This window comes from Canis lupus, chromosome 21 (genome assembly GCF_011100685.1).
Source record: "Canis lupus familiaris isolate Mischka breed German Shepherd chromosome 21, alternate assembly UU_Cfam_GSD_1.0, whole genome shotgun sequence".
Taxonomy (NCBI): domain Eukaryota; kingdom Metazoa; phylum Chordata; class Mammalia; order Carnivora; family Canidae; genus Canis; species Canis lupus.
Window position 1 is genome coordinate 6180000 of NC_049242.1, and position 15141 is coordinate 6195140.

The 15141-nt window shown below is 52.6% G+C and overlaps 1 protein-coding gene and 1 long non-coding RNA gene across 11 annotated transcripts in view; both read right to left on the minus strand.

The window, feature by feature from the left end:
* Positions 1 to 1092: 1092 nt before the first annotated feature.
* LOC119864944 lies at positions 1093 to 5937 on the minus strand. The gene is made up of 3 exons (XR_005375480.1): positions 5764 to 5937; positions 5261 to 5366; positions 1093 to 1504 (listed from the first exon to the last, which is right to left on the minus strand). It is a non-coding gene; the product is annotated as an uncharacterized LOC119864944 (long non-coding RNA).
* Positions 5938 to 8761: 2824 nt separating this feature from the next.
* Positions 8762 to 15141, minus strand: part of AMOTL1 (angiomotin like 1) — a 170596-nt gene continuing 164216 nt past the window's right edge. For all 10 annotated transcript variants that reach the window (XM_038568285.1, XM_038568280.1, XM_038568281.1 and 7 more), the window contains one exon: positions 8762 to 14466. In XM_038568285.1, the coding sequence (XP_038424213.1) occupies positions 14360 to 14466 (107 nt within the window). In that variant the 3' untranslated portion in view covers positions 8762 to 14359. The remainder of the gene's footprint in view (positions 14467 to 15141) is intronic.

The window sequence follows — 15141 nt, forward strand, 5'->3', positions numbered from 1 at the left end:
TCCTGGGTTTGGGGCCAGTGTCCATGATGCTGCACAGTGTCTGCAAGCTCCTCCCTCCACACCCTCACCTCACTCCCCATTTCACTGGTTTGTTTGGTCATTGGTTCATTTTTCCCTTGCAAGTGGCTGGGCAGATTAACCCACCACCACCCCCTTCCAAGACAAGTAGCAACAAGCTGCTTCTTGGCCCTCTGCAGAAAGCAATGCCAATCCCGGGAGCCTCGATGCCCGAGTCAACTCCCAAGAGCCGCCAGCACCAGCTTCTGCCAATAACAGTAGCTGACATCCCTCCATCGGGCGCTGCTTCTGTGCCAAGGTCTGCCCTGAAACCGCCCAGGCTAGTCTCCCGCTCCTGCTGGGCACTCGTGTCACCGATGAGGACACAGAGGCCCTGCAAGCTTCAGTGACTGGCTCAAGCCCACACAGCTGGTAAATGTGGAGCTGGCTCCCAGCTTGGCCAGTGCAACTCAAGGAGGCCTTCTGAAGCCAGCGTTGCCCCCCACCCCGAGAGTGGGGCCATCAATTCATCAATTCCCGTTATCATGGTGGACGAGGAACGGATGCATGGCAGAGAGGTGGAGGCCACGGGGTGACGTCCTCTCTGTGACATTATTTCATTCCTTGAGGTCTGACAGCAATAATAAATAATAATAATAATACCTGTCCCATAGGGTTATTGTGAAATTAATGCACATAAAGTGCTTCACACAGAGCCTGGCACTCAGCAAGTGGCAACTGTTAGCTCTGACTCCCTGGTATTTGCCTCAACTGCCACAGGAAATGCTTGTCACAGGTCACCTGTGAGAAGATACAGCGAGAATTCAACTGGTCTTCAAGATCTGTTGATTCGGCCTCCTATCCAGCTCAGAAATCACACACACCCCTTTTTAGTGGTGACAGCATTCTGGGGCAGAACAATGACCTTTGAATTCATCCTTGCTTTCCTTCCCATGGGGGAGCCAGGAGCAGGGACAGGGATGGGGCACGGGGCCACCAGGCTTGCACACGGAATCCCCCATCTCTTGTTGGTGTGTGACTTCAGGCAGACCACTTAACCTCTCGCAGCCTCCTATGATTCCCTGTATAGGACGTGCGTAGGATAATACCTACCTCTTGTGTAGAGGGGAGAATAAAATGAGAAAAATGTGTTTAAACTTTGGGTGCTGGGCCTGGCCTGTGTCAGCACGGCAGACTTTCTTTATTTCCCAAAGTGATCACACAATAGCAAGACTTCTGATCCCTCATGCTCTTCCAGAACGCTGCCGTTTCCACCAGAAGAGATTAAAGGCACCCTGCCCTTCCCGCTCCGCCGGAGGCCCCGCAGGTCCTGGAAACCGCCTCGATGAAGAGCTGTGGTGGCAGAGGCTCCGTGAGGCTTCTGAGGCCGGCGCAGAAAGGGCAATCCATCTTCTGCCTGGCTCACTACTCCTCCACTTGTGCCTTTGATGCCCTGGGCCACCGTGTCGGAAGTCCAGCTACCCTGCAGCTGCCCTCCAGAGAGACCCTGTGCAGACACCACGGGTGTGTGTCTCCTTTGAGCCCCGAACAGGCCAAGCAGAGATGAACCAGCCCCACCAAGCACTGCCCAAATTGCAGTTTTGAGCACAGTAAACGGTTTTCTTAAGCTGCTAAGTTTTGGGGTAACTGTTATGGCCATAAAGACTAAACACCTGGTGCCCATATGTCCCTTCCTACTAGTGTGGACTCTGCAGTCCTTTCTCCTTCTGTAACATAGCACTGACTGGATCCCATTCCTGCAGAGCAGAGCCCTGTGTCGTGAGCATGCCCAGCCTCTGCACCTGCTGCTCCTGTTGCCCCCAGCCTCGGGCCTGTCTCCTCTCCCTCATCCAAGTTCAACTCACAACTCATCTGCTTCCCCACTGCCCTCTCCTCCAGACCACGAGCAGCCTGTCCAACCTGCCGGTGGTTGACACTGTATTGTGGTCCCCCCTGGTCTTCTCACCTAGATTGTGAGCTGGGGGTGGGGGTGGCAGGTGTACATCTTATTCGCCTTTGCCGCCTTCATTTAATGCGACGAAGGTGTACCGAACCGCTGTGTGGACATGTGTCACATTCAAGCATGTTTCTCAGTGTGAGTTACTCGAATTTGCCATCAGCTCCATTATCCCTGGGGATGGCCACCTGCCATGCAGCAGGCCACAGCTGTCCTCCTCTCAACCCTGCTGTAAAGCCATGGTTTTGGAGGCTGGCAGATGAGTCCCCAAGCATTTCCCATTGTGATCTCACAGCACTGGCTCCAGCCCTCCTGGCTCTGCCACCGGGAGACATTCCAGCTCCCGAGTTTGGAGTGACGCCTTTGTGAGATTGCTTGGCTCTTTAGACATACAAGTCGGACACAAAGCCCTCCTTAGGTGATTGCCTGACCAACCCACACCAAGCCCATCACTTCTCAGTTCCCTGATCCCCAGGTGGGGAAGGGTGCAGAGCTCTGGAGAGACTGATGCCCACACGGCATAAGCACAGATGGGCCGCTCTGCCCAACATGTGCTAAGCGGGCTGCAGGAGAGCCTGGCTCTAAGCTGGCTCTGTTGGCATTTCACCATGACCTTGGGAAGGTGCCCCCACTTTCCTGCCTGGTTTCTCCCAGCTGGATAAAAAGAAATCCTGATAGCTGTCTCTAGCCAGTGCTACCGGCCAAAAAAAGACATCCATAGGCTCTTTAGAAGGAAGGCCTTATGCACAGGAGGAGGGATGCTACACTTGCAGGCATTTGTGACACAATGTAGACGAAATGTGATGTAGACACTTCGCATTGATCGGCCACTCATTGGATGCCCAGCATTGTTGGACAGATGTGGGTGGTGGTGTTTTTGGTTTGGTCATTTCCAGAAGTCCTGACACCATGGACTTTCCTCTTGCCCTCCCAACACTGCCCCTTGGTCAGGACCGTACTGTGTTGGGAGGGCAAGGGAAGGCCGAGGGGGACAGACACACAGACAACTGGAGAAGGGGCCGGCTTTGCATTTCTGTGTGTTACTTCTGTTTGGCAGCATCAGTGGCACATGCCTGGGAAGGTGTAACATGCGCAGAGTAGCAGTGAGAGGGAAGAAACGGGGAAGGGGGTTTTATTTGTCAGGATATAAACTGTTGACATCTAAAGAACACAACTTTTAAAAAATAAGTAAAGATACTTATGGCTACCGCCCCCGACTACTTCCCTTCCAAGTAAAATGAGATGGAGAAGACAAATAGATGGGAGAGAAAGGAGGGCAGAGACTACCACTGGCTCTGGCCAGACCCCTCTCAGGGGGTCTCAGCAGGACAGGACAGCAGATGGCCCCTGCTGGTGGTGGTGGCACCCTCAGAGCTCACACGACGGGGACCAGATTTGGTCTGGGCTCTCTAAATGTGTCCCACCTGAGAGGCTGCCACATGCCAACTCTGGTGGTGTCTCAGTCTGCTCCCACCTTGGGGCTGGGACTATGAGCATGGCTGGGCATCACCAGCCAAATTGTCTCCATGGACCAAGGGTGGCAGGGTCTTAATGTGTGTGTTCAGGGATCCTGGTGTATACACCCCCACAAGGATGGACAAAGAACAAATGGTTTTTCTGTACTTATCTCCTGACCTTAGACTTAGACATGCAGGAGACAGTGGGAAAATCGTGACTTTTCATCACCCGACTAAGGGTGGCACTCACGTGGGTTAAGTCTGGACTGTGAGTCATTTGCTTCCTTGCCCTGATCTCCCAGCGCCCACTGTGCTGAGGAGCGCAGCGATGACCGTTAAATGCTTGGCACACAGTAGGTGGCCAGTTCTCAGGGCAGGGCTCTCCAGAGCAACTTGTACCCTCTGGCTTCTCCTCCCCAGGATCTGCAATGTGCTGGGTCCATTATTAACTTTCCGAGTACACTGACAAGTGAATCATGCATTGGGGTTCTGTTTACAGGCTCTCCTAAAAGCTAAATATTTGTAAAAGTCTGATTGACACTCTGCAAAATTAAAGTGCCAGGGACAAGGGAGGGATCGATGCCATCAACGTCCCTGAACAAAGTCAGACTGCGGCTAGCTCTGACTTGATTATGCCAGGAAAATGTGTTCTTCTCCTGGTCAGAAGGTAGAATATTGGATGGAAAATCAGTCCCTCAGTCAGAGTCTGAGGTTTTCTGGATAGAAAACAGGCCAGGCCAGGCTGAGCCTGAGCCATGAAGCTGGGGCCATGGCACGGTCAAGTCCCTGGGACTCCAATGTCATCATGACATTACTCACCAATTTGTGCTTGGATAGGCAAGTGGAAAGGCTCTGATGCACTGAGGAACGAGAGGCCACACTTGGTCAAGCCTGACATATAGTGCAAGTTCTGGCCTCTTAGACGAGCAACTGGACCTCTCTCCATCGTCCCCATGCTCAGCTCTCCCTTAACTGCTGGGGGAATGGCGTGGGGAAGCTGGGTGACAGCAAAGGGGCACACCCCAGATTTCAATAAATCCCCCCTCTTCCATACAAAGGAACGCTACCCAGCCCCCAAAGATAATAAGACAGACGTATGTAAGTCCGTAGAGAAATCTGCCTACGATCTCTTGTTGAATGAAAGCAGAAAGTGGGACGAATTAGCACGACCTTCTTTTGAAAATTAATATCCATTCATACAGATCTATAAACTTCTCTATATGGGGCACTTCGGTGGCTCAACAGTTGAGTATCTGCCTTCAGCCAGGGCGTGATCCTGGGGTCCCGGGATCGAGTCCCGCATCGGGCTCCCCACAGCGAGCCTGCTTTTCCCTCTGCCTATGTCTCTCTGCCTCTCCCTCCGTGTATCTCATGAGTAAATAAATAAAACCTTAAAAAAATAAAACCCTCTCTATATGGTAGTATACAACTGTTAACGGTTTCCGGGGTTAGAGAGGGAGTGGCTTCATTTTGTACACTTCTGTATCATTTGTTTTTGTAACAAACATGTATTACTTGCATCATTTTTAAGTAAGGTTTCCCTTCAGTTTCCTCTTCCAGGTTCCCTGAAAACAATCCCTGAACACATGCAATAAACAGCTTGGGATAATTCACATTTGGCTCAATTTTACCGAGCATCTACTGTGGAGAGCAGCCAGCGTCGCTGACGACGCCCGGGCCGCAGGCGAGCCGGTCATCTGCCCTCTGGCCTCCTCCTCGCGGGCTCCTTACAACCCTCCTCTCACCAAGTCCTTAGGCCGGAGTCAGTCAGCAAATACTCGAGCACCTACTAGGTGTCACGACCCGGGCCAGACCCTGATTCCCAGCAGTGAAGAAACAGACATGGTACCTGCTCCAAGTCATCCTACAGATGAGAAGTTTGGAGAACTTTCCTAAGGCCACTGGCTTGTGATGGAAGGGGGGCAATTGTTTTGGCCCCTGGTGATCTGGCCCGGCTCCCTGAGGGGACACAGCATTGCAGCCTCACCTGAAAGAAGGAGTAAGACGGGGGCAGACAACAAGCTACTCCCCGCCAAAGGACCTGGGGGGCGGGAAGGGAAGGGAAATGCAGAGAGCAGATTGGGGCCACGGGGGGTGCCGGGGGGGGGGGTGTCCAGAGGGGCCTGAGGGCGGGGTGGGAGGGGAAGTGGGGAGAAACCAGCCTGGGGATGGGGGCTGCGGGCCTTGTGTAGGCCATGAAAGCCTTAGCAGCTTGATCCTGGGGCCCCAGGGGACAGGGGGGTGGTGAGGTGATCAGCGGAGCTTCAGAAAGCTGGAAGGGAACAGCGTGGCGCGGCTCTGGTTCCCAGCCCGAGCACCCACAAGCTCTGAATTTGGGGCAAGAGACTTCACTTCCCTGCCTCTCGGGTTCTCCCAGTGTGACATGGGACGTGTCAAGAGTTCCGGCCTCAGAGCAACTGGAAGAACTCAATGTCCTGATACAGAGGTCCGCAGGGGGCGGGGTGCAGGGTGAGGAGGAGCGTGGGCCACGTCCAGGACGGAGTGGCTGCGGGGCGGCAGGAGGGGCTTCCGGCCGTCTGAGACAGGTCTCGAACAAGCTGTGAGGATGGATGGATGGGGGCCAGCGAACAGGACAGGAAGGGCCGCCAACAGGGGGAGGGGGAGGGGGAGGGGAGCGGGAGGGGCCCAGGGTAACAGGATAACCGGGGCGAGCCCGGGCTGGGGATCCAGGCACACAGATCACTCAGCACAGTCGAGGACTGCACTGACGGCAACACCGAAGCGCTTCTGTTTACACTCAACATCTCTGGACCATGAACTCCGAGGTCTCGGGACATGGCTAAGGAGAAACAAGACCCGAGAGCAGGCCGTGTGGGGTGTCTAAGGCAGGGTCCCCTCTCCCCGTGCTGCCCACCAGGCTCACCCTGTGTGAAGTCAGGTCACTCTAGTGAGTCTGTGTCTCACAAACAGACCAGAGGCTTGGATCCAGCCTCTCATCCGGTGTAGGCCTCTGCGGGAAATGCCAGGTTTCCAAAAAGAGCCTCAAAAGTGTGTTTTTTTTTTTTCCAATGAGCCATTTGCCTACCAATTCTCTCTAGAACTATTATAAACAAACAAACAAACAAAAATAAACCAATTAAAAATAAAAACTCCCGAAAGCCGAAGGCTGCAGTATGGTACATGGAGAGAACGGCGGGGGGGGGGGGGGGGGGGGGGAGGAATAGGCCTGTTTCTGAAACTTAGGTGACAGCACGGTCACACCCAGCCTGGTGCTGTGGCAGCCACGACGTTCAAGAGCCAGCTTGGTGGCTGTTAGGTCCGCTCTCACTCCACAGTCAGAGGGCTGAGGCCAAGCAGGATGGGAAGCTGTGTTCTTGGGGGTGCACATTCTTTTACTCCAAGTTACCTGACCCCCCCCAGTCTGTGAGCCTGATGCTCTGTCTGCACATGGAGACCTGGACAGAAATCCACACCGGATGGGGAGGGCCTCATCTGGGTGCCATAAGGGAAGAGTCTGGAAGGCGAAATGTCGTCTGGTCAACAGAGCTCAGGCCACCTGGACATGGTACCGGATGTCCCCTCCTTGCTGGATAAAAGGATGACAGAAACAATCAAACAGCAACATAGTTTGATGACAGACAGCTCCTTTTATTCCATCATCACATTTTTTTTTTTTTAAGAAGGGGATTTCACGGCTCCTGATTCATCTCTCATTTGGACCTAACTCCTGATTATGATGAGCCTAGAAATCTAAAAGGCACTGTTACCTGTGTCATGTGCGAAGGCCCCAGCCCAGGATCTCAGGACAGAGATGGCATCCTTCAGGGTACAATCCAGGGAGCAGCCACACAAGACTGGGGGTGAAGGGGCTTCTCCCTTGTGGTGCATAAAGGGCTGAGAGAGGTCAGAGGTCAGGAGGTGCCTCACCCTCACACGAGCTGCAAGCACCAGGTCAGGGTGAGGGGATGCCTCGGAAGGGGCCCCGTCTGAGCCATCGTCAGGCCGTCTTCCCAGAGTGGTCCTGACAGGTGGAGGCTGGGGAGATGCATAGTTCGTCCTATAGGCTGCACGGTTTACACCCCCACGGTGCAGAGATCTGGGGTTCCTGTAGAGAACCCCTCTGAGTGGAAGCCAGGGCAGGGTAGAACCCAAGCAGGTGGGAGCTTGAGCTCTCCCGCCTCCCAGCATCTACCTCCTTTTACTGCGGGCTCTGGGTCAGGTGGACCTGCGTTCAAATCCCGCTCTGCCATCTTCTGCACGTTACTTAAAGTTGTTTCTGTCTCAGTTTCTTTATTTTTTAAGACTTATTTATTCGAGAGAGACACAGAAAGGCAGAGACATAGGCAGAGGGAGCAACAGGCTCCTTGCAGGGAGTCTGATGCGGGACTTGATCCCAGGACCCTGAGATCACACCCTGAGCCAAAGGCAGATGCTCAACCACTGAGCCCGTTTCCTTGTCTTTAAAGTGGGGATGATAAGGTTGTGAGGACCGAGGAGGTGATGTGTGTAAGGCACCCCAGCCATTCCTAGGGGACTAGAGGCTCATCCCCTGCCATCTCTGGGCTCACTTCGAGGCAGCTCCTCCCATGCTAGGGCCTCCCCTCACAGGGTCCTCGGGGCCTCTCATATTTATATTCTGTTCTCCTGCTGTAGCTGCCCAGGCTCCTGCCAAGGGTTCACCAGTTGACCACATGACTCCTTTCTCCCACAACTCCTCCCTCTTCCTGTGACCCCAAGACACGAACCGGGCAGATCCACCTCCCATGTCCATCATGAGGCGCAGAGACACACCTGACTCCAGCCCAGGCTGAGCCGTGTGAGTCCATTCCCGGAGTCACAGTGGTCCCTGCCAGGCTCTGAAGCAGGAACCTCAGAAGAGGACACTCTGTGTGATTAAAGGAACACCATCTCCCCAGCCCAGCCTCCCTGCATTTCCCCTTTCCTTATTTGTCTAGAAGAGCTGGGAGTGGGTGGATGACCAGTTCCAGGGCTCCGGATGACTCACTTCCTTCTGAGAATCAAGAACGGGTGTTGGTGGAAGCACCCCGAGGCCCACCGGGGGTGGGGGGTCAGGGGTACTAGATGGTTCTGGAAGCAAAACAGCAAGCGAGACTGCCTCCAGGCAGCGAGATGATATTTTTTTTAAAAGAATTTATTTATTTATTCATGAGAGACACTCAGAGAGAGAGAGGCAGAGACACAGGCAGAGGGAGAAGCAGGCTCCATGCAAGGAGCCCGACATGGGACTCGATCCCGGGACTCCAGGATCAGGCCCTGGGCTGAAGGTGGCACTAAACCACTGAGCCACGCTGGCTGCCCAAGGTGACATTAAACTTATCACATATACACGTTTTTTGGGAAAGAAAAGAACAAGCATGAGAGAAAGAAGGGCCATTTTATCCCTTTATTATATACAATATTAAGGCACAAGTTTAAGCAGCAAATAGGAAAATCTTTGGCTGACCAACAGTATTAACATCTGCCGTGGGGGACCCGCTGCATTCCTGGACACCCCCTGCCCCTGTACACATACACACCTGGGCTGTGCAGCTCTGCAGCCCGCCCCCCTTCAATACACACCAGCAGACGAAGATGCCAGAATGTCACACCAGAGGCTGCTGGAGGGAACACCGCACGCTGCCACCATGCACAGCAATGACTCACATGGCGGGTGGAGTGAGTGGTGGCCCGAGGGCCATCCGAGTTTTGGCTGAGGTCGGTGCCCGCGCCTGCCCTGGGTTCACAGAATTTCACACAGACTCTGTCAGTGCCCTGTGGAGGAGGCGGCTCCAGGGTCCCTCCAGGGAAAACACCTTAATGCAAAGAAAACCACAGCAGATACACTTGCTTACATTCTGTTTTGTAATAAATACTCGCAGGTGTCTACAGGGGACCGGAATCCTAGGTAAAATCACATGTAAACACACAACTGGGCATTGACGTTTAGGGAGCTGATACGAGAAAATGCTGTGTATGTACCCCATTACTTTGAGAAGAGTATTTTAATTCTGTGAAGAAGCAAGCTTTTATGACAAAGAAACACCTTGGTCATCGCGTTACATGACAATTACATGCACTTAAGTATTACAGGGCTTTACAGAGCACCCACTGGAGGTCTATACTAAGGATTACACATTCCGTCTGTGCGTACGCACAGAGGTGAACACATACAAGGCATGGCAAGAGAGGAGATTTTTAAAAGCGAACCCACCTGAAGTTACATGTACTGATGACCACAGTCCTTGGAAGTGGTCACTTCAAGAGGCTCTAGGAGTCCAAAGACTCATTCCAAGGAACATTTTTGGGATTTTCTTTTTTTAAAGCTAAAATGGTGTGACTTTCATCACCCATCTTTATTTGTTCAACTGGGATGATTTCCAAACTTAAATCCACCCTCAAAGGATGAAGATTTCTCATCTGTAAGGATAATCAAACAAATGTCCCAGGTGCCAAAGGCCATTCTAACAGAGGTGTTCACAACTGTTTCTCCTGGGGCAGTGGGGCAGCAATCAGCATAGAGTCTCCCAAAGGGTCAGCGCTTGAGGAAGAGGTGAGATGAAATGCTTGGATCTTCCCCATATTAAGAAAGAAAACCTGACACGCAACCTTGGAGTCATACCCATACGTATGCACGGAGATGCACACGTCTTTATATATCATTATTAAACAAGAAAAGGATATACTACTTAAAAGGAAGAGAGAAAAATCTGCTCATTAGTTCCAGAAGAAATGCTTTACTGAAATGCTGACCTTAAATGCTCCCAAGTTGGTCAGCTTCTGGAAGCTTCTTTTTTTTTTTCTTTTTTTTCTGGAAGCTTCTTAATTACTCTGCCCATCTCCCACCAAGCCACACATCAGAGGCAAGCTGATTAAACAGTCCTCACATTGAAGGAAGACATTTTAAACACATCAATTAATTAGCAAAAAAGAAGAAAAGCAAAACCACATTTCTAAAGCCTCTACTATGGCTGCCCCAGGCTCAGGGGTGGGAAGGAGACGACTGTAGGCTGGGTTCTCTGTGGCTACGTGACGGCTTTACTGTTTGAGAGTATCCATGGGCTCCCACTCCCCACAGCTACGGGACTGCTCTGCTCAGGGGTGCAAGTTCATTCTCAGCACACAGAAGCATACCCTTTGACTCAAGCACAGGCTGGAACACGACTTTGGTTCTGGAAAATCAGCTCCTGAGCATCATGCATGAGCTCCCTGCTTCGAGACCTTTTAAAGCCCTGATCTATTTTTCACTGTGTCCCGGGCATTCAGCCTCACCTGACATCTGTGCTCGCAGTGGTCTCTGCCAGTCAGAAGGCTGCCCGGGAGCAGGTCTGTCTTCCCATCAGGAGGACACAGGGGCCTGAGGGTGACCCCGGGGGAGAGAGAGAGTGATGGCCAGCTCCTCTGCAGTGGCCAATCCCACAGCCTGTTCCCTGAGCAACACATCACTGCAGTCTCTGTTCCGAGACCAGGATTCCCACAGAGCAACTCTCTCGCGACTGGACCCCAGGCTGGTGCAGCCACATCCAAGAGCCAGCCCTGCAGAACAGGACAGAACAGGGCCCTACCACTCTCTATCCACAGGCCTGCCTGGAATGGGCTGGATTCCACACCCTCACTGGCTGCTGAGCTCCGGCAGGTGGAAGATAAGCCAAGAGAAGAAACTGCTAAGAAAAGGTTCTGCAATGAGTGGCTAGAATCCAGTAGCATCTATTCCATAAGATACCCTGGTCAGCACACAGAAACCACCAGAAGGCCCATCCCGGGAGAAGCCCGATTACCCTGGCAGGTGTTCACACAAAGCCAAAGCCTTTACCCTTCACTCCAAGACGGCTCGTGAGGTCCGTAATCAGAGCCCACGGGCAAGTCCTGAAGTCCAGGCCTCTGGATAACACACAAGTGTTTTTGAGATGGATTCTGTGGCCCTGTGATGATGGAACACTAAGACTTCCGTCTGTTCCTCGTGTTTATGGGCAATTCTAAGAGTCTGGGGCTGTGGTCTTCTTCCTCAGTTTCTGAGAGGTGTGGCAGCTATGTGTGTGTACCTTTGTGTTTGTGTGTGTGCGTGTGCCTGTGCACACACCATAGACGAGGCCAACGTGGGCCAAGACATGGCCTCAAACATGGTTCTGACCCATGTTGGTGGTGCTGCAGCCTGTGACAGGCGCACAGCTCCCCTCGCAGGACCCTCGTCCAGATGCCACTGCTGTGAGGCTTTGGGGAGGGACCGAAGCTCCTTGAGCCCATTTCTTCCACTGTGAAAGAAAGCTGAACTAGGCCTTGCTCTGCAGATGGCTCAAGGACTCATTAAAAGATGCTCACCACCTTGCTTGCCTACAGCCAGCACGAAAAAAGAGCTGGGATTTATTTTTCTGAAAATCAAATGAGATAAATGATTATAAATTGCCTAGAACTGCAGAGCAGATGCTCGGTATTTGCAATCCCTTGCTCCTACGTGTCAGCCAGCAAGGCTTCGAGAAAGCTACGAACATGAAAAGCATCAGGGGGCCCTGGCATGGCAGGAAATCTCCCAGAAAAGAACACACCTAAAAGCTAGAGGTCCCTTTTCTTATGGGAGAGTCTAAGCAAGTTAGAAGAAAGAAGACTGCCAAAGAGCACAGCACAACCAAAAACTGGTGACGTCTGTGTTTGCACTCTGACCATACACTTGGCGATGGGGGCAACCAAGGGCCGTACACGAGCCTGGAACCTGGTGCCAAAGGTGTGCTGGAGCAGAAAGATGAGGCTCGGGGGACAGCAGAAAGACGGGGCTGTGGCTCTCACCATTACCCATTCCTAGGGGAGACAGCTCAGTTTGCCGTGGCCCAGGTGTGGGTTGCAGGGACAGGCAGAGGAGACTTGCCCTCCTATGTCCAGACCTTGCTTTCATTCCTGGTCCATTTCCAACATTAATTAAGAGGTCAAAATACCCTTAAGGGAAAGAGCTGCCGTCATCTACCCCTCACCAAAGTGATGGGAACAGGGACTGGGATGGGGCCTCCTGTGCCCTATCCCCACCCTCTGCGTCCACATGCACACAGCCCCAGGCATTAGGCAGGCTGCTGATGCCTGCAGAACTGCTCCGGCTTCCCGGCCTGACAGGACTAGAGGAGGCTAAAGGCACAAAGCACAAAGTTCAGTGCCCACCGCAGAGGAGCTCAGGAAGAGGCGGCTCCTGCTATGTCCCACTCACTGTGCCCCCTCTGGCCAAGGCCACGGATTTCCTCCCTCCCCCTCTCCAGTCTACACCTCAGTCCTTCTCCCACCACGACAATCTGGGGAGACTACAACTCCACCTGCCTCACACCTCACAGGCCAACTCTAAGGTAAGTCACCCAAGCAAAATTCCCTGCAGAGCATTGTGCTCAATGCTCCTAAATGTCACAGGAGAAAGTCTCTGACCCAGGCCCCTTTTCTTTGTTACCTTAACGAAGCCCAGGGAAGGGGACCTGGGATAAGAGGATCCAGTTGACCTGGAGGGAGGAAAACCGCAGGAGCCTACAAGAACATGTGGCAGCCCGATTAGCTTCTCTTTCCTGATCTAGTCCCTCTTAAATCTGTAAAGCAAGCCCACGTCTGAGGAGTTAGACATGCCGGCACGCACAGGGGTAAGAGGCCCACTACCCCGACTCACTCCTGGATCTTCAACGTGGTCCTTCTGTCTGACTCCGGTCAACTTGGCCCAAACCAAAACCTCGAAAAACGTGACTTCACTGTACAAATCCTGGCCTGCTAAGTCACAAAGCAAGTTCACGACGGAAAAACACTGATGTGTTAACACAGAGACCTACGTGCTCGTCCACAGTGCGAGGGGCTGGGGAGAGTGGTGATGATGGTCATGAGCCACAGATTCGAGAACGTCGTACAAGCTGTCTGGTGACTCTCTGGAGGCCACCAAGTCAAGTGTCATTCACTGCCTGGAGGGCAATCCTGAAAGTCTCAGCCCAACAGAGCACCGAGGTGGAGCTGCCAAGCTCTGCGTGAGAGAGCAGATATGAGAGAAGAGCCAGAGCCCCGATCTGAATGCAGGATGTCGCAGTGACCACGGAATCTTCCGCCTCATCCAAACTTACCTAGTCCCCAGCCAGGAGATTAGCAGCTGCAGCCCAGTGACTCCAAGGGGGAGGAAGCGGCCAGGCAGCCAGCACACAGCTCTGTCCCACTGGTCACTATTAAACAGAGATCAGACTCTGCTCTCATAAATCCCAGACCTAAGGAATTCCACCGTGTGGTATGGACAAGGAGAAGTGAAAGAAAAGAAGAGTGAAATTAAAGAGAATGAAGCATAGGAAGTGATGAAACTCAGAGCAGTTAGGGAGTTTGAGCACCAAGATCATAACGCTCCCATCCTCTTCCATATTTACTGCCACAGCCACAGAAGTTAAGAAGCCTCATCATTTCCTGAAAATCCAAACCAAGCAGGGAATTGGGTGCGAACCGCCTTCTAAATTCCCATCACCTACAGACACGTGTTCTCACTGCCACCCCCACCCCCCGCCATGTTCACAGGAAACTCCAATGGCACGGTGACATTTATGTTGGTGCCAAGATGGGCTCTTGGAGATTTCTGGAAGATTCTTCTAAAAAACGACAACAACATGCTAAGAGGCAAGGAGAATGGGGGTATTTCAAGGAAGATCCATGTTCAGGTTTATGTGTTTATAACTAGAAAGCCGCTGTACATAGACCCTCCCTCCCCAAGAGATATATTTTCTATACAGTAAAAATCCCACTTCCGGTGACTTCTTGGTTTCCAAACCTACATGCAGCTTCTCTCTTCTCAACATACGCGATAGGAATCCACAGCATTCCCCTCATCTTCAGTCATGTAGGTTTTTAAATGTTTACAGAAGTGTTCTCACTAATCTAAGGTCTTTGTCAGTTCAAAGCGCTCCTGATTTCTCATCCACAACTTTCTTGATCTCTCTTCTCCATCTCGGCCATGTTCCAGGTTGGTCAAGTCCCCTCACAGAATGCAGCAGGGACGCCAGCACTAGATGAGAACTTCCATCATCTCTCCGTCAGGGAACTCAGGTTTGTGGAGCACGCTGCTCACGCGGCTTTTGTGCTCAGGGGACTTCCCGTGGCCCAGAGGGTTCTCTGCCAAACAGAACGGGATGTCAGCAGCCTGGCCCCACAGTGAGGTGCGGGCCTGGCCGGCTCTGTCTAAAGCAGAACCATTCCCAACACTGGCGCTCAGCACCAGCGTCTGCAGGGAAGGCCCACCGCGTGGACAAGGGAAGTGATGGGCCGTGGGATTCAAACACAAATGACAGAACCAGGGCGGGGATGGCAAGGGTGACCCTGGAGATGTGTGCGGGAGGCCCTCGAGGCCACTCCCCCTCTGGGCACAATTGCGGCACCTACAAGCCAGATGCTTTTCAGCTCTTCCCTGTCTTGGGCAAGTGCATCTCAAGAATTCAATGCTCAATAAATGACAATGCTCTGTTGCCTTGTGTATTTTGGAGGATGAAAGTAAAGCAGCCCTTGGAGGACATGGTTAATTCATGCCCCTGAGGGCTCCACCTCCCCAAAAGAACTCAAGAGGGCTCTCCCTATGACTCGGATTGCTCCAAAGGCACATCTGGTCTTTCCCTGGATGCTTCTGGACTCATGGCAAGTCCACCTCAACCCAGTCTGTCTTCTCCTCCTAAATATTTAAAGCACCTCATTGGTCTGGCCTGAGATGTGTGCCAGAAGTCTACCTGCCCTCAGTCAAGAGGGTACCTGCAACCTTGAATCCCAGAAGGGTAAGCCCCTTGAAGGCAACACCTA